Source organism: Urocitellus parryii, chromosome 4 (genome assembly GCF_045843805.1).
Source record: "Urocitellus parryii isolate mUroPar1 chromosome 4, mUroPar1.hap1, whole genome shotgun sequence".
Lineage (NCBI taxonomy): Eukaryota > Metazoa > Chordata > Mammalia > Rodentia > Sciuridae > Urocitellus > Urocitellus parryii.
The window spans coordinates 12,820,250-12,843,021 of NC_135534.1; the positions used below are offsets into that span (position 1 = coordinate 12,820,250).

General features: G+C 38.9%; 1 protein-coding gene across 1 annotated transcript; it reads right to left on the minus strand.

Moving 5' to 3' along the window:
* Positions 1-728: 728 nt before the first annotated feature.
* On the minus strand, positions 729-13,554 carry LOC113198787 (membrane-spanning 4-domains subfamily A member 12). Its single transcript, XM_026411632.2, is given in 7 exon segments — positions 729-796; positions 799-835; positions 994-1,104; positions 5,697-5,813; positions 7,492-7,548; positions 8,132-8,269; positions 13,312-13,554. Coding segments are annotated over 7 exon segments (771 nt in total).
* Between the last annotated feature and the right edge of the window lie 9,218 nt (positions 13,555-22,772).

Sequence of the window (22,772 nt, forward strand, 5' to 3'; positions counted from 1 at the left end):
TAACCACTGAGCCACATCCCCAGCCCTTTTTTATTTTTATTTAGACACAGGACCTCACTGAGTTCCCAAGTGCCTTGCTAAGTTGCTGAGGCTGGCTTTGAACTCTATATCCTCCTGCCTCAGCCTCCTGAGCTAGCTGCTGGGATTACAGGTGTGCGCCACTGTGCCTGGCTCCCACTGGCTTTTAAACGTGGGAATGTTTCTTCTACTTCAGAACCAAAAGGCCAAAATAGAAACAACAGCACCAACCCCATGCGTCAGCCTTGCCCGGCTGTTGGTCCGTTCTGAACAGAAAGGGGAGGCAGGGAGGAGTGAAGAATCTCCAGTGACTTGGACACGCTGCAGAGCATCATCAGAAAAGCTCTGCCAGTCTGCCTTGCAGGGTTCTGTCAGAGTGACTATACAACCAGTACGAGATCAGACAATTAAAATCGAACAAACAAGGGATTATGTTCATAATAGCATTTTATTGCAGAAACAGGAAAATATCTGGCTTTCAGAGTTGAAGGGTTGTTTTTTCAGTTCTCTGGTCCTTCACCCTTGCCAGTGTGGGGTACTGGTAAGTACAAGACAGTGACGGGGAGATATGGTTGTCATTAGTGATGCACAAATCTCAAATGCAGTCTCTGAAGATTCACAATCATCGTAGACAGTAAAGACCAGCTTCACAAGCAGTTTTTGCAGAGTAGTTTTACCCCCGTGATATCGGCCCAGTGCCCCCATTTTCTTTAATCTTTAGGGGCATAAACTGGGTACCCATCATTTCTCGGAGGAGCTGAGGAAGACTCTTGTGTCACGGGTTGTTTGCATACACAGCTGGAATGACCAGGACAGACTAGAAAGAATGAGTATAAACCAAGCAGTGCGGTTAGTACCGCCTATTCAGCCTTCTCCAGCCCCGTCCAACTCAGGGACAAAAAGTGCCCTTGTAAGTAAGTCTGTGTCTCTCCAGCCCGTCTACAGGCTATTTTACAAAGAAGAGACCCAACTCACCCCACTGGTGTTGGTGACCATTTGCTTGGCAAAATGGGCTGTGGCACAAGTTATGCAGAACTCCAAGAGGGAGAAAATCATCAGCATGGCTGAAATTCCTTTCCCAGAAATCTGAAACCACAAATAAATACTAATCAGGAGGGCCTCACATGGGCTTTGACAAGTTATTGCTCATTAAATGCAATATTGCTCATGCTTAACTGAAAATGATTTTCCCATTACCAGCAAGCGCTTATTTCAGGGGAATATGGATTTATTTCGATTTTTTTTTTTTACAATACCAAAAGACTTCTTTTGGCCAGTAGACTGCTTTACTTAGAAATATTAGAAAAGAGATAATTTTTTCCTTCAATGGTTTCCTCATTTCTTTTTTTTTAATAAGACAGTCATTCACAAAAAGCCAGAAATATAGCAACTAATCCATTATCTCAAATGCTACTGTTTAGAAGTGACCAAAGTTAGCATGGGTGGCTATTATTCTGGCTCTGTATGAACAGGCGCAAGGCAAAGAGAAGAATGGATGCATGGAGAGACAGCAAGAAAGGAAAAATAGTGAGTAAGAGAGGCAAGGAGAGTCAGAGAGGCTCTAAGAATTCATACTCTCTACTTTGAAATGAAAGTATTAAGTCTACTTAACTTTCAAAGAACAAAAAGAAGTCAAGTTAAACCTGTTAAACTAAAAAGATAGTTGTAAAGGAGATGAAGTTATTTGAAACCTGCACATTTCCATTTTAGATAGGATTAAATGATTATTCTGATATGAAATATTGTGCTGTATCTGTGTAATAAGAATTGTAATGAATTCTAATGTCATTTATTTATTTATTTATTTATTTATTTATTCTCTTCAGATTTCTTTTTTTTATTGGTTGTTCAAAACATTACAAAGCTCATGACATATCATCTTCCATACATTTGATTCAAGTGGGTTATGAACTCCCATTTTTTACCCCAAATACAAGTTGCAGAATCACATCGATTACACATCCACATTTTTACATAATACCATATTAATGACTGTTGTATTCCGCTACCTTTCCTATCCCCTACTATCCCCCCTTCCCTTCCCTCTCATTTTCCCTCTCTACCCCATCTGCTGTTGTTTAATTCTCTCCCTTGTTTTTTTTCCCTTTCCCCTCACAAACTCTTATATGTAATTTTGTGTAACAATGAGGGTCTCCTTCCATTTCCATACGGTTTCCCTTCTCTCTCCCTTTCTCCCACCCCACTCGTCTCTGTTTAATGTTAATCTTTTCCTCATGCTCTTCTTCCCTGTTCTGATCTTAGTTGCTCTCTTTATATCAAAGAAGACATTTGGCATTTGTTTTTTAAGGATTGGCTAGCTTCACATAGCATTATCTGCTCTAATGCCATCCATTTCCCTGCAAAATCCATGATTTTGTCATTTTTTAGTGCTGCGTAATACTCCATTGTGGCCATTTATTTTTTTAAAAAATCAATAAAAAATAATTAATACGAAGAATGAAGGCGATTTTTATCTTTTCCTCTTTTCTTTTCACTTCCCAGTTTTTGGTGATTATATGCATGTATTTTTTTTTAACTTGGGTGAAACAGTGAAGCATATATAATCAGTTCTGTAGTTGAAATTTCCTCAGTTTTTGAGTCTTAGTTGACCACTTAAGTGCTGCATTCTGAATTCTTAAGTTAACTCATCTGTGATTCAGTGTTACATTAAATTTTTTTAGCATCAATGTCCATGTGTTGTCCCTTTACTGAGAGTATCTTCTTGTTGCCTTTATACCTCCACAAGACCTTGATTGGATATGGTATTCTGGCATCATAATTTGTTTACATCAAAACCTTGTAAACATGGCCCCACAGTCTTCCCTCTTTGAAAGTTACTGTGGTAGAGTCTGAGCCAACCTGATTTCCTCATCTTGTAGACAATTTGATTTTTCTCCCTAAAACTGTAAGGAATTCTTTGTTTATACCTTATATCTTAACAAGGGGATAGCTATCTATCTCACACCTGTTTTCCTAGAATTTTCTTATTTGTTTATAATGTTCAATTTTTTTCTCTTGTTTCAGGAATGTTTTCACGATTGATAAATAATTTTTCCCCCCTGTACTATGTGTTGGATTCTCTACCTCAGAGAGTCCAGTTGTGATTAGGTTGGCCCAGACTTGCCTGTGTTCCATGTTGACCATCTTTCCAGTGACTGTGCTCGCATTTTGTTTCTCTACCATTTTTATTTGAGGCCATTTCTCATGTCTTTAGTAGATATTTGATATCAGGTACATGACTTCATTCTGTCGTTTTATTTTCAGTTAGATTTTCAAGAGCATAAAATGTACATGGGGAAATCGTCCTGAGGGTGGGGTGATTCTCCTTCCATGTTGGAAGAGGTAGCACGGGCATGCTGGGATAGGACATGATGCAGCCCAGCCTGCCACATGGAAATCCCACTTTGTTGTTTATAGTTTCTATGTTTAGTTGAAAAACCTAACACAGATGCCTGGAAACCAAGATGTTGGGTCTGAGTCCTGTGATAGTCACTGAGTTCCTTGGGAGTGGCAATTGCATTAGAAATGGTGGATATAGCTTTCCTGGGTTTAAACCACAAGAATGAGGAAGCTCAGTTTTTTTTTTTTTTTTCATGTGGTTTATGTGACCCACACCCTCATCAAACCAAGGTATATCTTATGAGGAAGAAGGAAGACATATGAATTCACATCCACTCTTATCATCTGATTGTTTAGTGTCCTAATGAGCTGGATTATGCCTTTACTAAAAATGGATAATGTGTGTCTGTGGGTTTCTGCTGACTCACCAACCAGATAGAATTTTCCGTCTTCTTTCCTTCCTTCCTTCCTTCCTTCCTTCCTTCCTTCCTTCCTTCCTTCCTTCCTTCTTTCTTTCAATCACGCTAATGGGCTTGGTTAATTTCCTGACATTTTCTCAACCTTTCATTCTTAAAGTGAACAGATCCATATGGGCCTTGTATTTGTTCAGAGGGAGAGTGGGTGAATTTTCCTTGATTTGTATTTCTACTCTTTGAATCCAATTTGTTTTGCTTGTTGCTGCCTTTGACTTGAAGGCACAATTGTGTTTTAGGCACAATTGTTTTTTTTTTTTTTCCCTGAATGCCTACCAGGCAGCTGTTTCTGGGAGATAGAGAGCTGAGCCTGAGATGTGAACTTCACTTTCTCTCCTCTGAGACTCTGCTAAATGACTGGTTCCAGTGCCTGCCCCATGGCCGGAGGTGGATTCCATCCCGTGGATTACTGAGTGCTGTAGGAGGGCTTCTCCCATAAATCATTTGCTTTCTTCCTTCTCAGAACTCATGGCTGTCCACCTCAGTCTTTCCAACTCCAGATGGGAGCACATTGGTAAGGCTTCTTTGTATTTCTTGGCTTCTGTTCTTTCTTCAGTTTGGCTTCTTGGGGGAGTGGATAAGAACCAGGACTAGGAGCTGTGCTTTCTCCACCATCTCGAGTCACATTGGATTTATTTCTGTATATGGATTCCAGGTTTGAAACTGAATTTTCAGTAACGTTTTGTTCTTTTCATTCGACATTGTAAAATATGAAATTCATTTCCTTGCTGAAGCCCCCCTTATTTACCAAGAGGTCCCCTCCTGTGGTTTGGATATGGCTTGTACCCCAAGGGTTCACATGCTGGAGGCATGGGCCAATCTTACATGGCAGGCGTAAGCACTGAAAGGTGGTGGGACATGAAGAGGTAGGGCCTAGTGAGAGGTGATTGGCTCAGGACTGCATTTGTGAGGGTGCTAATGCTCATCTCCTGAGTGGATTAGGTCTTCTAGGAGAAGGTTAATTTTCACAAGAGCAAGTTGTTATAGAAGAGTGAGCCTGGCCCTTTTGTCTGTCTGTCTCTTGTGCATTCTTTCCATGGGATGCATGGGATGCATGCTCCCATGCTGTCTTCCAAAAGGCCTTCACCAGAAGCCAATACTGACACCATGCTCTTGGTCTTCCAGAATTAGCAACTAAAGAAACATCTTTTCTTTATAAGGTACCCAGCCTCATTTATTCAGTTATAGCAACAGAAAACAGACTAAGATATCACCTTACCTATATTCTTGCCTTATATGCCTTTCTCTATACTGCAAAAGACAATAATGCATTCAAAACACAAATATATTGTGTTACTGTGTTGCTGCATTCCTTGTCTATGGCAACCATTCTGGCCCTCCGACCATCTGTTTCCTCCTAGGGTCAGAGTCCTTGCTTGGTCTGTATAAAGATCATGAATGGATGATTGCATTTGAACACATTCAGAGACATATGCTTCATTTCAAAATGGCTTCACTTTCTGGGTTTCTTTAGTAAAAATTGGATGTCCTTGTCACTGTTATTTTCCTGTCCCTCATTTTAACCTAAAATAAAGAAGCACTCAATAGCTTCACATTCTTGTTGATACAGAATTTCAAATTGTTGGAAAATAATTTTGGGGTATTCTGAGGAGTGGGCCCATCCAAGTCCTTCTCCTGAGTTCCTGGAATTAACAGTGGGATGGACCAATGATGCTCTTTCTGCTTTAGTCTGTCTGCAGAGGCTTATCTCTCCCACTTTATCATCCCAGCAATGCCATTTCTAGGAATGGGGCTGGGATAGAAGAAGAGATTTCCACTGGTGTTCCTACAGGTCAAGGAGATTAAAGACATAGACTCATTCTGTGGGAATAGAAAGCATAAATGTGGAGATTACTGGACACTCACCACTGCCCAGTAGGCCTGAGAAACGAGGCCATTGATGCACAGGTCCAGTAACAACAGAATCGCCCCAATTAGAGAAAAGATAGAACTCACAATGTTCATTCCCAGGCTGCTTTTTATCTAATGGAGACAACAGAAAAAATAAATTAGAGGATAAATAAAATTAAACAAAATAATAATCTCAGTTATATAGTTCTTGATCTTTGACATCTGTGGCAATTTTTGAAGTTGAAATGTTTCTTTTTACTGCATTTACAGGTGATTAACACCAAGATCACTCTGCAACCTCATTGTCAGTTCCTTCTAAAAAGCTGTAAAAAAAAAGTCAATGATATATTTTATTTGTATAAAAACCTCATGCTTAATAACAACTTTATTTCCCTTTAAAAAAACAGAAGAACAAATAAACTTTTTTGGGTACTGGGGATTGAACTCAGGGGCATTGGTCACTGAGCCACCTCCCCAGCCCCATTTTGTATTTTATTGAGAGACAGGGTCTCACTGAGTTGCTTAGCTTTTGCTGAGGCTGGCTTTGAACCCGAAATCCTCCTGCCTCAGCCTCCCAAGCCACTGGGATTACAGATGTGCACCATTGCACCCAGCTACAAATAAACTTTAAATGGGCATTGTTCTGTGACAGGTGCTGTGTTAAATTTTTAAAATCATATTGTCACATTGAAATCTTATAGCCATGTCATGAGGTAGTACGATGGCATCTGGTTCTATAGAAGGGAAAGTATATACCTCCAAAATTGTGGCTGATAGATTTAAGGATTAATGAAAGCCTCAACAGTTCTCTAGTGACTAGATGATGAACTCCAAGTTTTTAAGGAGAAACCTGTTAGATTTTTGTGAGTACTGGCACATGGACAGAGTGAAAAACTTGCCCTAGCTTTAACAGTAGCATGATGACACCTGACATAATAACTGTGAAACCAGTGCTCAGCTGACTTGCTAAGGAGGCACATCAAAGATGCTTTATTTTGTTTCTGAATTACAAAAAGAGTGTTTGATCAGTTTGAGGCTAGCTTCAATTGTATTATAGTGTTTTGGTTTTGTCTAGAGGAACATGAACAATGGATTTTATGTCCCCACTTTCCCATTCTTTCTCTTTGTGCCTAATTGCATAATTAAGGTGATCTTGAAACTACCTCTGCTTTGGTTTTTGGTAAGTCAGTCTCCTTCTCCTGGTTGGTAATTCAATCAGGAAATTGGTGTGCTGTGACCAAGGGAATTGAAAGCCCTGCCTCATTGATCTTTTTATAAGTTTTTCTTATGTTCTGAGCTAGATTACTTTAATCCTGATTTAAAGAATTCTACAATAAAAACCCAATCTCAAGAAGAAATATGTGTGTGCGCACACACACACACACACACACACACATGCACACACACACATCTGCACACACACACACACAACCATAAGGCAGAGTTGAGAATAGACAAGTGAACATCCGAGACCTTTTTACTGAGGGGCAAGTAGGTATTTCCTGGTTCCTAGAGTTTTGTGTGTGGGGGGTGGCCTTCTGCTGGTGAAGTTTGACTCAACTGAAGCAAAAAGTCTTTAGGTGAAAACTTAAGCCACCCTTATCTTTCCCATTTCCCATCCTTATGAGTTCAAGAGTCAGGAAGTGGAGCTCTCACATTCCCATTTGCCTAAATTGGCAAATGGCGTGGACCACTCTTCCACATATTTTGAGAAAATGCATCTGTTCACACTTTTTGAATCTGCCCCTCCTCAATGTTCCTCTCCACTCATCTTTAAAGGGGTTTAAAAAGTAGAAACATTCCAACTTACCAGGCAAGGGGAAAATTCCTTGAATGTTGTTATAGAGAGTGATCCAGAAATAATGAACTGTAGAAATAGAAAAATTTATTTGTCAAATGGAGGATTCTCTGATTGTGCCTGGGAACTTCTCCTTACATGGAAGGTTCGTCCATCTACGTTCACCTAATTTTGTTCTCAAAATTGCCTGTTGTTTTTCTCAGTTTTCTTGAGTAACTTTATGAGTGATATGATTTGACTCTTCCCCACCCCTAAGATTCTTGCACATAAAGAACTCATTTTCCTGAAAGCTTTCCTTATTCAAAGATTCCTGAGATTATTGCCTAATGTTGTTTCCTGAAATGTTGCTTCTTTTTAAAAAAAATTACGTTTCCAATTATCTCCTTTTGCCACTCTCCACCCAACACACCCTTTTCTGTCGAAAATGTCATAGGGACCTAAAACTTTGGTTAGATTACTCAAGCTAAGTAAACTTTAAGATTCAAATAAAAAATGGGGAACAATGTTCCCCTTCTTTTTTAAGCCCAGAGATGTTATTTCTCTAAATCCTCCCACCCTCAGATACCTGGATTATAAAAAACTTAATAATATGAATATTACATGTAGGCTGAAGATGCCCGGGTCGGGACAGGTGTCCTAGCCATCTACTCACACAGATTCCACCCCAGAATGGATATCCACTAATAAAAGTGAAGGAGCCAAAACCCCAATATTGTGTAGTAGAGTAGCTCAGAAGGCCCAAAATAATTCCAAAGCCAATGTGCATTGATCCAATCACAATCTGGATTCCCTGAAAGAGAAAATAGGAATTTTACAATTACTTCTTAATTTTCAGCCTTTGAGACCTTATGGTCATTGCTGCTCCTGTTCATTTACCCACCACTTTGCCAGGTTCCATAGGCATCACTTGGGCATGTAGGTAAAGCAGGGGTTGGACGTGAATGTTTTGATAGACTCGAGAATAATGGGAGCAAAAGTATCAGTGTAAAGCCTTGCTTGAGGTTTTGGAGGTGGCTTGCAGGGTGGCTGTAGGAGAGTACTTCAGAGAGCGCAACTACTGATGCATCCATTAGCATCTTCTGGAAGCCAAAGACACTCAGAACAAAATAATACCATTACATGTGACTTTAGTGGCTCTCTTTTGCAAATAGAACAGTTCTCTGCTTGGATAATATCAGTTATGAGTAATTCATTTTCTACTTGATAATGTTATAATCACTTTATACTTATTGTTCCTTGTAATCCCACCAACAGCTGAAAGAGACACAGAAATATAAATAAATTAGGTGTCCAAGGTCAGGCAGTTAGTGAGGGACATATTTGGGAATTTCCTGCAGCAATTTGACTCCAGAGCTCACATTTGAACTCTTTGGCACTGACTCCTCCCACCCCCGAGGCTCAATGCAGGTCCATCTCTTCCACTAAGCCTTCTTGGTTACACCTGTCAAATTGACTTACTGTCTTTTCTTTCTCAATTTCTGTTGCATTTCTCTACTTGCTAAAGATATTGAACATTTTTTTCATATATTTTTTGACCATTCGTATTTCTTCTTCTGTGAAGTGCCTGTTCAGTTCCTTTGCCCATTTAGTGATTGAGTATTTGTTCTGTTGGTGTTTTTTTGAGTTCTTTGTATGACCTGGAGATGAATGCTCACCTGAGCAGGTAGTAAAGATTTTCTCCCATTCTGTAGGCTCTCTGTTCATGTCATTGGTTGTTTCCTTTGTTTTTAAAGAAGCTTTTTAGTTTGATGCCAAGCCTTTTATTGATTCTTGATTTTACTTTTTGTGCTCTAGGAGTCATATTGAGGAAGTCTGTTCCTGAGCTGACATAATGGAGAGTTGGGCTTACATTTTCTTCTAGTAGGTGCAGTGTCTCTAGTCTAATGCCTGGGTCCTTGATCCAATTTGAGTTGAGTTTTTTGCAGGGTGGGTGGGTGATAGGGGTTCAATTTCAATATACTACATATGGATTTCCAGTTTTCCCAGCACCATTTGTTGAAGAGGCTATCTTTTCTCTACCTTTGTCCAGTATGAGTTGTCTGTATTTATGTGGTTTGTCTCTGTGTCTTCTATTCTGTACCCATTGGTCTACATGTCTGCTTTGGTGCCCATGCCATGCAATTTTTGTTACTATAGCTCTATAGTACAATTTAATGTCTGATATTGTGATGCTTCCTGCTTCAATTTTCTCGCTGAGGATTAATTTGGCTATTCTGGGTCTCTTATTTTTCAAAATGAATTTCATAATTGCTTTTTCTATTTCTATGAAGAGCATCATTGGAATTTTAATAGGAATTGCATTAGATCCGTATAGCCCTTTTGATAGTATGGCATTTTGACAATATTAATTCTGCCTATCTAAGAACATAGGAAATATTTTCATTTTCTAAGGTCTTCTTCAATTTCTTTTTTTAGTGTTCTGTAGTTTTCATTGTAGAGATCTTTCACCTCTTTTGTTAGATGGATTCCCAAGTATTTTGTTTTATTTTTTGAGGCTATTGTGAATGGGATAGTTTCCTGATTTGTCTTTCAGCTGATTCATCGATTCATCATTGGTATATAGGAATGCAATTGATGTTGGTTTTATATCCTGCTGCTCTGCTGAACTCATTTATGAGTTCAAGAAGCTTTCTGGTGGAGTTTTTTTGGTTCTAAGTATAGAATCCTATAGTCAGCAAATAGGGATAATTTGAGCTCTTCTTTTCCTATTCTTATCCCTTTACTTTCTTTCTTTTGTCTAATTGCTAAAACTACACTGAGATTCCATCTCACTCTAGTCAGAATGGCAATTATGAAGAATACAAGTAACATTCAATGTTGGCTAGGATGTGAGGGGAAAGGTACACCCAAACATTGCTGATGGGACTGCAAATTGGTGCAACCATTCTGGAAAGCAGTATGGAGATTCCTCAGAAAACTTGAAATGAAACCACTATTTGACCTAGTTATCTCACTTCTTGGCATATACCCAAAGGACTTAAAATAAGCACAACCACATCATTGTTTATAGCAGTTCAATTTATAATACTTAAGCTATGGAACCAATATAGGTATCCTTCAACAGATGAATGGATAAAGAAAATATGGCAAGTATACACAATGGAATATTACTCATCCATAAAGAAGAATGAAGTTCTGACATATGCCGTAAATGGATGGAACTGGAGGCTATCATGCTAAGTGAAATATGCTAATCTCATAAAACTGAAGACCGAATGTTCCCTCTAATATATGGATGCTAACCCATAACAAGGAGGGTAGGGAGGAAGTATAAAAAGATGTTCATTAGACTAGACAAAGGGGAAATGAAGGGAAGGGAGGGGAGGGGAGAGTAAGAAAGACAATAGAATGAATTGGGTGGAGCTTTCCTATGCTCATAGAAGAATACACAATCAGTGTAACTCCACATCATGTACTACCACAAGAATGGTATCTAAATTGGAATGGGTTACACTCCATGTATGTATGATAATGTCAGAATACACCCTACTTTCAGGTGAATCTAAAGCAATAAATAAATTCAACTCCCCCAAACATTTTTGTTGCATGTTAAGATATAAACACACCTTTTCACTTGGCTTTCTAATCATTTATATCTTTTTTTTTTTTTAAATTTCAGGTGCGCAACCATTTTCTTATCAGTCAAGAGACATATCCAAAGGCAAGGGACACCTCTTGTACTTTTTTGTACCTCTTGTCACACCTTTCTTTGTCCTGAGTAAGCATATACTTCTGAGAAATGACAATTGCTAGATTGGTGCAAAAGTCAATGGAATACTATGATTCATTTCTTCCCAATGTGCATGTCTTATCTAACCAGGAAGACTGCAAACACAGACACTTCTGTATTTATGTCTTCAATAAATAGTGCATATAATTAAGTTAAATTAAAATTGGAACGTTTCATAAGCAAAGCTAAGAGATTGATATACTTTTGAATAATGAATTTCTTTGAGATTCTCATAAAAACTATGAACCCTTCAGTCTTGCCCATCTATGTACGTATGTCACACTTTTACCCATAGCTCAGGGAGATGATGAGCCTCTTTTAGTGAATGATACATCTCAGTTGAATAACTCCTGCATGAGATTTTATCTTTGATTTCCACAAGTTCTTCTTATCAGTCCAATAGTCTACAAACTTCCCATCTTCATCCTAATTGTACCACGTACTGATCAGAATTGCCTTAAACTTAACCACCTTTGTGCTTTCAATTCACTTTGCATTTTGGGCCACAGGACCACCTAAAGTTCTGAGCTGACTGGTGTGGATGCTGTTCATCCCACCAGCCATGGCCCCTGCATAGTTGTCATGAATGGAGCTGCGAATGGCACAGATGTGTAATCTTCATGGAGATGTAGCTTCTGCCAAGTGCCGTCACTTTTAAAAAGTACTTTTATTTCACACCTCTTTGGTGCCAGGCAGTGGTACTTCATTCCATTCAGTAAAAGCCCAAGCCTCTGCCCTCCAGGTCCCACCAGGTCTGGCCCCTACCGTGTCTCTGCCTCTCCTTCTGACCGCTCCCTCCCTTGCATTTTCTTCTACTTTATTGGCCTCCTCCCTGTCCATCAAATTCATCACACACGTTTTCCTCTAAAGACCTTTATACTGGTTTCCCTCTTGCCCTGATATCTGCACGGCTCACCCCTAACTTCACGTCTGTGCTCAGATATCATGTTCTAGGGAAAGCCCAGGCTGGCCAGCTTGAAATAGCTCCTCCCTCATTTCCTGGTACTTCTGACCCCTTTTGCACTTTATTCTCTGTGTTTCCTTCATCTCTTTCCAGCACACTCCATGCTCCACTTCCTTATTAGGTGTGCAGCGGATTTCCCCCACTAGGCGGTAGGTTCCATGAGGATGATAATCCCAACTCCTCTGTGGGGTGCTGGTTTGTCCCATCTGTTCAGCAGGAAAAGGGAATTTCCTCCATCTGGCAGGAGGAGCATTAGAGGGGCCACCTCCTCAGCTTAGATTGGCTGCCGGAGGGAGACTGAGGCTCATTATTAATTTCTTAAAATGGCTGAGATTTAAAGTAGGTAGTAAGATGGCTAGAGGAGTTCTGGCATGCAATGGTGATTTTATTTTATTTATGGACAACTCTCGCTGTAGAGGTTGGAGCTGCACACAGCTGGAGATTCCATGCGGTTTGGTGGGATTGTGTTAGGGTCTGAAAGAAGTCCCTGGAATGCTTGGCAAAAAGACTAGCAATTCTACCTGAGCAGGTGGAATCTTCACCTCCAAGTAGGGCATGTTTTCTGAAGTCTATGGAAATAAGACTGTGGGTGTTCAGTTCAAAGTAACCTTTATAGAAATAAGGCATCAGTTAAGCCATAGCATTTTCAAGGGTACTGTGAGGGAAGCACTGCAGGTGATACGCCTCCTAATTCTTTCACCCTGAGCTTTCCCCAGACTTCCTGTTAGTAACTCCACTCGTTTTTGGGCAGCTGCCACCAGTGAATTCACCTGTATGCAAACACCAGGCTTGTAATCATTCCAGAAGTCCGAGTGAGATTGTCTAAAAAGTTTTTTAACAAAGTGAGATCAAGTTAGAAGTAGTGATGCTCCCGTTGTATGAATATTACCGAGTGCCCCTGCTAGGGCGGGAGGGTCCTCTGTCAACCATTAGATTCTTGCTTGAATCTGAAATAAAGTGGACTTGGGGTAAAGTCTGTTTGCAGATTGATTATTGCTACCTGAAGGGGACACAGTTTCCAGAATACTGTTTAGAGCTCCTTAATAATTGAATGGTAAGTCATCTACAGCTTACAGGTATAAAAACAAACCAACCCTTGCAAATGCAAAATTAGAATTCTGGTAGCAAATAGACTCACCCCCAGTGTCTTTGATTCTTTGAAGTTTGTTGGTACTGTTCCTGTAGCTGGACTTATCATTTGTACGTTTCCTTGACCCAGCTGATTGCTAGGAATGATTCCCGGAGCTGCCACGAAGTAAGGCTGCCCACCTTGAGCTTGGTTTCCTGGGTTTATTGGACTCGGATGTTGCTGAGACCCAGGAGCCCCGTAGCTGCTCGATGGGTAAGGATTGGGGGTGGTTTCATGTGCTCCAGGGTACATTGTTACCTGGAATGACATCGTTATGTCCTAAGTGTTACAAAACACACATAAGTAATACATTAATGCAGAAAAGAAATTGAAGGACACCTTGTCAAATGTCAATTGTCTATCCAAATGGAAGAGGGCAAGTTAGCAGCAGAAAACAAGCAAGGAGGCTCACATAAATGAGATTCTCATTTGACTTTGGAATCTTGTATGTCCTGTGGTTTGGAGGAAGTGAAGAAGAGAGGGATATATTTTGTAGTTCTTTCTATTTAGTTGTGCATGCATGCATGCTCATTTCCTGAGTTCCTTGCTTCTGAAGAATAGCAGGAGGGAAGGGACTGAGGTCGATAGAGTAATGTCCCTTCTCCCCTCTAGAGATGTCCACATCCTAATGTGGGAATCTGGGAATATGTTAGCCTGCTTGGCACAGGAGAGTTAAGGTGGCAAATAGAAGTAGGGCTGTTCAGTTGACCATGCAATAGGAAGATTGGGTGGGCTCAGTCTTAAGGACCTTTAAAATTGAGAGAGGCAGAAGAAAATAAAAAAATAAAAGACAGAGCAATGATGCAGGTAGGGTCGGCAGGATGTGATAGGCTGACTCTGAAGATGGTGAAGAGATCATGAGACAAGGAAGATGGATCCCTCCAGAAGGTGGATAACAAGGAAGCAGATCGTTCCCGAGAGCCCCCAGAACAAACCTTAGATCTGCAGACGCTTTGCTGATAACCCAGTGACTTACAGAAAGGCCAGATAAAATTTTATGTTGTTTTAGGCCACCGACTTTGTGATGATTTGTTAGACTAACAATTAGAAAACTGTACAGGGCCAGTTGTATGGTATGCAGCTGTATGGTAAGGGAGGCAGTCTAGGGTTAAAATGATCCATAACTGGAAAAGTAGATGACTCATTTATGGATGCTCATGTTGATTTTCCTTTTCTTTAAGGAAAATATTCTTGAGATTCTTTCTTCATTTCTGTTCTTCAAGAAATAAAGCCTAGAGCATCTCAGTCCCTAGGTAGCTGAGGGAAATTTTGTTGAAAATAAATCAACATAATTAGACAGGGACAAAAATCATGATTAAAAATTCTTGAAAACAATCACGACACCCAAAAACTCCTCTTCAGTAGCCTTAGATTCCTTTTCAGAGACCTTCTCTGCAAACTTTTTTCTTGTACTTCATGGATTCAAGAAAACAGGAGTAAGGAATGTCTTTGTCCTTGGCATGAGGTAGGAATTGAAGGAATCCCTATAATGCCCTATTCGAGCGTGTCACCACTGGCTTTTGAACAGGGTCACTTACTCAGACGATGGACTCATAGAATCACAGCTACATGGGTTGCTGCATTATTGTTGCTATGTCATGTGCATACAGTTTATTGTCTCTTTCTTTATGAAACCCCATAAGGTAGATAATAATATTATTCCTATTTCACAATGAGAGAATATAATGGACTTATCCATTCCCTTGGCATCTCCACGTCTGTCTGTCTTCTTTCCTCCCTCTCTCTCTCCTACCCCCTCCCTTTCTTTCTTTCCTCTGCTCCAAGCTCTGTTCCCATCTCAGAAATTTATCTGGATTTTATAATTACCTGTTGCTTCCTTTCACAGTCCTTATTATAAGCTGCTCATATGGTAGAAAAAATTGAAAAAAAAGTTGAAAAATCAGTGGAAAGGGAGAAAACACACTTCTGAAATGTCTGATTATAAAAAGATTACTTTTTGAAAATGGGAACAAATTGTAATCCACAAAAAATGTATTAAACTAGGAAAAAAAAGAGTTCCACACCTGTGATTCTTGGAGTCTCTCTAACTCTCACATAACAGCTGAGAATACGAGTTATGAATCCTGATGTTCTGGAGTCTGTGGATAAATGTTGCTCCAACTCTTTCTTTTCTTATCTGCAATCTGCTACTTCACTAACTCTGGGGCTGTGAGAGATTTTCTTAACTAAATCCTTGTTAGTTCTTGTGTCTCAGTTGTATAAAGACAGATGATGCTATTTGAAAAGACTTGTGCAAAGATCAAATAATCACACTTTTCATAAAACCATTGCAACAGTGCAGACATAGAAGAAGTGTTTGATTAAGGGTATTAAGCTATTATTTTATTATTAGAATCTACAATCTTCTTTCTTGTTTGAAGAAGAGGATTGTGCATATGAAAAGTTTTCCTAAGCGATTGAACTTCAGAAGGTCAATGCTAGGAGGAAAGAGATTGGAGATGGTGTTGGGGGTACAGTAGTTAACCAGAATCAGAATGATCTTGAGCTTTTAATAAATGTACAATTAAGTAGTTTTCCTGTGTTTCTCTGTGTATGGGATCTTATTACCTTCCTGTTTGCTGTTGACCATTTTTATTTTCTTTCTGAAAATTGATAAGAAAAATTTAAGACTTTCATTTATCAGCCACTTCTCATTTTTTATCTGCTATTTAGTTTCTGGACAAAGACCTATACATTTTGTTTAGACCTAGATTATTAACACCTGGCTCTATAAAGATTATGGTTAGTCTCAAAATGTGTTTTTGCCAGGCCAAGTTATGGTTTTAGATAAAAGATTAAAGAGCCTGTTTTGATACCTTTGTTTTATGTCCTAATGACTTACTGTGCAAATAGCTCGGGGAATTGAAATGAGGGTAATCCCGTAAATGATGAAAAGAAAAGGGAAGCCAACTAAGAGACTCTTTTTGTGTATTTCAGCCACTGAGTTAGCATGATTTTTCTCTTGACAAGTCAAGATACTTGCCTCTAGTTATCTCTCTTCTAATATGAGAACAACTGCAGTTGTTTTTAAGCACAGGGAACATACAACTATAAGGTCTAATGAAATTAAAGTTCACAGCCACAGCAAGAGGAGAAAAACTTGCCAATTTGTTTTATGTCTAAATAATTTCAAACAAAATTGCAAAATCTTACTTTTTTCTAGCTTCTTTTGACCCCCCTTCTGTATTAACTTTACTTTTAACACACTGAAAAGGATTCCTATCTTTTAGAATATATTACAGTATATGGTGAAACAGCACACCAAATCGTTCCCACAGAGTCACTCAGTACATCCAAAAGTAGACAAGTCTATGAACTTCCACAAGTAAACAGGCTGACCTAGTGAAAAAGAATGGTTTTCCCCACCTAATTTTTTTTCCAGAAAGAAGCAGCATCTTAGTTCAAAAATTTGTTAAAACCCAAGTGCTACCTTATTTCTACTGTGATAGCCACATTACCATCAAATGCCTCCCCTTGTTGGTTAATATTCACGGAATTGCATACTTCTGAACTTGCTATGTTTTTGACAAGTCTTTGACATTTTTTTCTTTAAATACCTTTTATCTGTCTTTCAATAACTGACTTCCTCTTTATTCCTCTCCCATTTCACTCTGTCCTGTTCCATTTCCCTCATTGTTTCTGTCCTGCTCATTTAATCTATTGGACTCAGCAGAGAGTCGAGAAATGGCCCTCTGCAGCTGCAGCACACCTTGCAGCTGAGACCCGCCCCCCCCCTGGCCCCGGGGCAGAGGCTCCTTACCTTAGGTGATGTGACTGAGGCACAGAGACAGGCAGAGCTGTTCAGAGGACTAACTCGGTTCCCTTGGCCCCTCTGTGTTCTCGCTTGGTCTCTGACACGCGCTCTGTTCCAGTAACAGATATTTACTTGATTTTATAAGCACCGTTTACTTCCTTGCTTCTAATCATCCTGTCTCACATATTTGTGTAAATTCCAAAGTCCTTTTATTGCCCACTGTTTCACCCCAACTGAATGCACAGGCCCATTTTTTTTTTTTACATTTTGGAACATGTTCCACTGTCCCCCTCTCTTCCTATTTATGCCAGAAGCCTGTCTTGACTCTTCCAACAGGTCAGTCTTCATTTTTCCAGCCCCCCACCCCGGGCTTTCTGACACTCTTCAGTGGAATATCATGTTGCATTTTAATTCCTTTAAAGTAAATAAACAAAACAGCAAAATTTCGAAACTTAAGAAGGGGGGGCAGGGAAAGGACCTACAATCCCAACACTAAGCATAATTAATATTATTCTATTTAGACTTGTAAATTTAGTATTTAAATCTGAATTTAACAGACAAGGTTTTGTCCAATTAGGTTATACCATATATGCATGTGTATATCTGTATATAGATACAAATACTATTTTAACCTAATGTATAACACCTTTTCATGTCAATAAACATATACTAAATTAATGGAATAAGTTCATTAATACAGCTCTGCCTGTCTCTGCACCCAGATCAAAATGAGGTTGGTCTAGCTTTTGGGTTCCTGTTGCATTCTATTCTATAGGCTGGAGAGGTAAACCCATTCTAGACTTGAAGGTCTCTTTTGCCTGACTGACTCTTATTTCTTCAGCCATCTTCTGGCTTCCAAAAGGGCAGGAGACATAGCATCATTCCACAATCTCTTTTTGTATCACTAGCATAGGAGCCTACTTGTAAAACTGAATTAAATGTTAATGAAAAGTGACCAAGGGTATTTGACATTAAATTTTAAACAAAATGTTTACTTTCTTTTTATAAAAAACAAATGAGAGAAAACTCTTCTAAACAAGTATGGAACTCATTATTCAGAATTCTGAGACCTGGGCTACCAGGATTTATAAATGTTTTAGAATTTTTTTTTAACCTTTAGTGATCTCACTAACTAGCTGGGAAAAGTGATACCTTTGGGTACATCCCATGGAGTTCTATTTGTATGACTGGAAAAGATCTCTAGAGATACATGAAAATGATGCTTCAGGTAAGGAACCTCCAACCTAAGAAGGGGTGTGGAATCATGTTGCTGTTATTATTACTACTGTGTTATTGTAACACAGCTAACATTTATTAAGGAAATATAAGTTGACAGACCTAGTTCTCAATTAACTTTCTTAAAGCGGGTTACAAAGAAGTAACTTTCCCAGGATCACACATTTAGTTAGTGCTGAAGAATAAAGTACCACAAAGATCGCTTTTATATAGGTTGTGACACCTTTCATACCCTTATTGCAAAACTGAGTTACGCTCTGTAGAAAAAGTGAGCATTAATCCTTTAAGCATACAAACATTTTTCCTGTCAACATTTTTGGATGGAAATCTCTCAATAGGTTTCATATCTTTCTAAAACAGGGTAACTAGGCAAGAGGTCAAGCCTGGCAGCTCAGATGTGCCCACACCACAGAACCCAGGCTACAGTACACCTGACCCTCCCACACTGGACCACCCCTTCTGGCCAGCAGACTACCGGGGAGGTCAAGCCAGGAGGCCTAGATCCTCACACACTGGCCTGTGCAGGACCCAGGCTCACAGTAGGCCTGGGTCCTTCCCTCTACTGATGGGCACATGCCTGAACCCAGCCTCTGGCTCAGGGTACCCCTTCCAACCAGCAGACTACTGAGGGAGCCCATGCCCAACCCAGATCCACCGACAGCGATTTGCGCTGGACCCAGGTCCAGGGTAGATCCTAGTTTGCTCCCCCCCCCACCTGGGAGCCTAAGCCTAACCCACTTACATCTTGGGACACTGTAGTCATCGCCATAGCCTTCCCCACACAGTAGCCCCTAACTTTGTGACAACAGACAGGGCATAGAAGCAGGTGCATCTCAGAATTTACAAGTCTAAAGAGAGTGTGAGGCCCACCCTTTCAGCCCCATCTCTGTAAGACATTGCTTCCATCTTGGGGCACCTTAACTATTATCTTGAGTTACCTTGGCTATTGCCACCTTTAGTTGTAGTAGCACACATTGAGGGACACCAGCAGGGTCTAGAAACCCAACATCAAGAAGAGGTACAGACAATCTGAATGGGTACTATAAGAATATAGGGAAAAAACTGTAATATCTCAGATCCACACTGCAAGAAAGGAAGACACATAGGAAACATAAAAAACAAGGGAGGAAAGTGCCCCAAACAAACCAGGATATGCTAATAACAGAACCTATGGACAGCGAAGTTGATGAAATGTCAGAGAAGGAGTTCAGAAGGTTCATAATTAAAATGATCTGTGAATTAAAGAATTACCTAAATGAGCAACTACAGGCAAAAATTGATCACTCTGACAAAGAGATAAGAGGGCAAATACAGGTAGCAAAAGATTACTTCAAGAGAGATATAGAGACTCTGAAAAAAAGAGCAGAAATCCTTGAAATGAAGGATACAATAAATCAAATAAAAAACTCAATAGAAAGCATAACCAACAGACTAGATCACTTGGAAGAAAGAACATCAGATAATGAAGACAAAGTATACAATCTGGAAAATGAAGTGGATCACACAGTGAAGATAGTAAGAAACCATGAACAGAACATCCAAGAATTATGGGACAGCATCAAAAGACCAAATCTAAGAGTTATTGGGATAGAGGAAGGCACAGAGTCTCAAACCAAAGGAATGCACAATCTCTTCAAAGGAATGCACAATCTCTTCAATGAGATAATATCAGAAAATTCCCAAGCATGAAGAATGAATTGGAAAACCAAGTACAAGAGGCTTACCGGACACCAAATGTACAAAATTACAACAGATATACACCAAGGCACATTATAATGAAAATGCCTAGCATATAGAATAAGGATAGAATTTTAAAAGCCACAAGAGAGAGGAATCAGATCACATATAGGGGGAGACCATTTTGTATCTCAGCAGATTTTTCAACCCAGATCCTAAAAGCCAGGAGATCAGGGAACAACATATACCAAGCTCTGAAAGAAAATGGATGCCAACCAAGAGTCTTATATCCAGCAAAACTAAGCTTTAGATTTTATGATAAAATAAAAACCTTCCATGATAAACAAAGTTAAAAGAATTTACAACTAGAAAGTCTGCACTACAGAACATCCTCAGCAAAATATTCCAAGAAGAGGAAATAAAAAACAATGATGAATATCAGCAGAGGGAGGTATTACACTAAAAGAAAATTTAATCAGAGGAGAAATCAAGTTACATTAAATACCAAAAATAAACAACAATGGCTGGGAATACAAATCACATCTCAATAATATAACCCTGAATGTTTATGGCCTAAACTAACCAATCAAAAGACAAAAACTAGCAGATTGAATAAAAAAAAAGACCCAACAATATGCTGCCTCTAAGAGACTCATCTCATAGGAAAAGACATCCACAGACTGAAGGTGAAGGGTTGGGAAAATCATACCACTTACATGGACTGCAGAAGCAAGCAGGGGTTTCCATCCTCACATCAAATAAAGTAGACTTCAAGCTAAAGTCAATCAAAAAGGATAAAGAAGGACTCTACTTACTGCTCAAGGGAACCATATACCAATAAGACTTAACAAATATAAATATATATATGCCCCAAACAATGGAGCATCTATGTCCATCAAACAAACTCCTCTCAAGTTCAAGAGTCAAATAGACCACAACACAATAATTTTGGGTGACTTTAACACATATCTTTCATCACTAGATTGATCTTCCAAATAAAAGCTGAACAAAGAAATTATAGAACTCAATTATACAATCAATAACTTAGACTTAACTGACACATGTAGAATATTTCATCCTTCAACGAGAGAATACACTTTCTTCTCAGCAGCACATGGATCCTTCTCTAAAATAGACCATATACTATGCCACAAAGCAACTCTTAGCAAATATAAAAAAAGTAGAGATCCTACCCTGCATTCTATCAGATCATAATGCAATGAAATTAGAAGTCAATGGTAAAATAAGAAATAAAAGCTATTCCAACTCTTGGAAACTAAATAATATGCTGCTGAATAAACAATGAGTCAGAAGACATCAAGGAGGAGATTTAAAAAGAAATTAGAGGTGAATGAGAGCACAGATACAACATATTGAAATCTCTGGGACACTATGAAAGCAGTTCTAAGAGGAAAGTTCATTGCATGGAGTTCATTCCTTAAAAGAAGAAAAAGTCAACAAATAAATGACTTAATATATCTCAAAGCCCTAGAAAAAGAAGAACAAATCTACATCAAAAGCAGTAGAAGACAGGATTAATTAAAATCAGAGATGAAATTAAAACAAAAGAAACAATTGAAAAATTTGACATAACAAAAAGTTGGTTCTTTGACAAACTAAATAAATTGACAGACCCTTAGCCATGCTAATGAAGAGAAGGAGAGAAAAAACTCAAATTACTAACATATGTGGTGAAAAAGGAAATATCATAACAGACACTACAGAAATAAGAAGGTAATTAGAAATTAGTTTGAAAACTTGCATTCCAATTAAATAGAAAATATCGAAGGCATTGACAAATTTCTAGAGTCACATGATTTGCCCAAATTGAAACAGGAAGATATACACAATTTAAGCAGATCAATTTCAAGCGATGAAATAGATGACACCATCAGAAGTCTACTAGTCAAGAAAAGCCCAGGACCAGACAGATACACAGCTGAGTTCTACAAGACCTTTAAAGAAGAACTAATACTAATACTCTTCAATTTATTCCAATAGAACAAGAGGGAGTACTTTCAAACTCATTTTATGAGTCCAATATCACCCTGATTCCAAAACCAGGCAAAGACACATCAAAAAAAGAAAACATCAGACCAATATCTCTAATGAACATAGATGCAAAAATTCTTGATAAAATTCTGGCAAATCAAATACAAAAACATATCAAGAAGATCATGAACCATGATCAAGTGGGATTCATTTCATGGATTCCAGGTTGGTTCAACATACAGAAATCAATAAATGAACTTTATCAGACTTAAAGAATCATATGATCATCTCAGTATGCAGAAAAAGCATTTGACAAAATACAGCACCCCTTCATGTTCAAAACACTAGAAAAATTAGGGATAACAGGAACATATCTCAACATCATAAAGGCTATCTATGCCAAGCCTCAGGCCAACATCATTCTAAATGGACAAAAGTTGAAGGCATTCCCTCTAGAAACTGGAACAAGCCAGGGATGCCATCTTTCACCACTTCTATTTAACATAGTTCTTGAAACACTGGCTAGAGCAATTAGACAGATGAAAGGAATTAAAGGGATACACATAGGAAAAGAAGAACTCAAATTGGCATCATTTGCTGATGATATGATTCTATACCTAGAAGATCCTAAAGGTTCCACCAGAAAACTCCTAGAACTATTAATGAATTCAGCAAAGTAGCAGGATATAAAATCAACTCCCATAAATCAAATGCATTTCTATATATCAGTGATAAGTCCTCAGAAAGGGAAACTACCCCATTTACAATAGCCTCAAAAAAAAACAATACTTGGGAATCAACTTAATGAAAG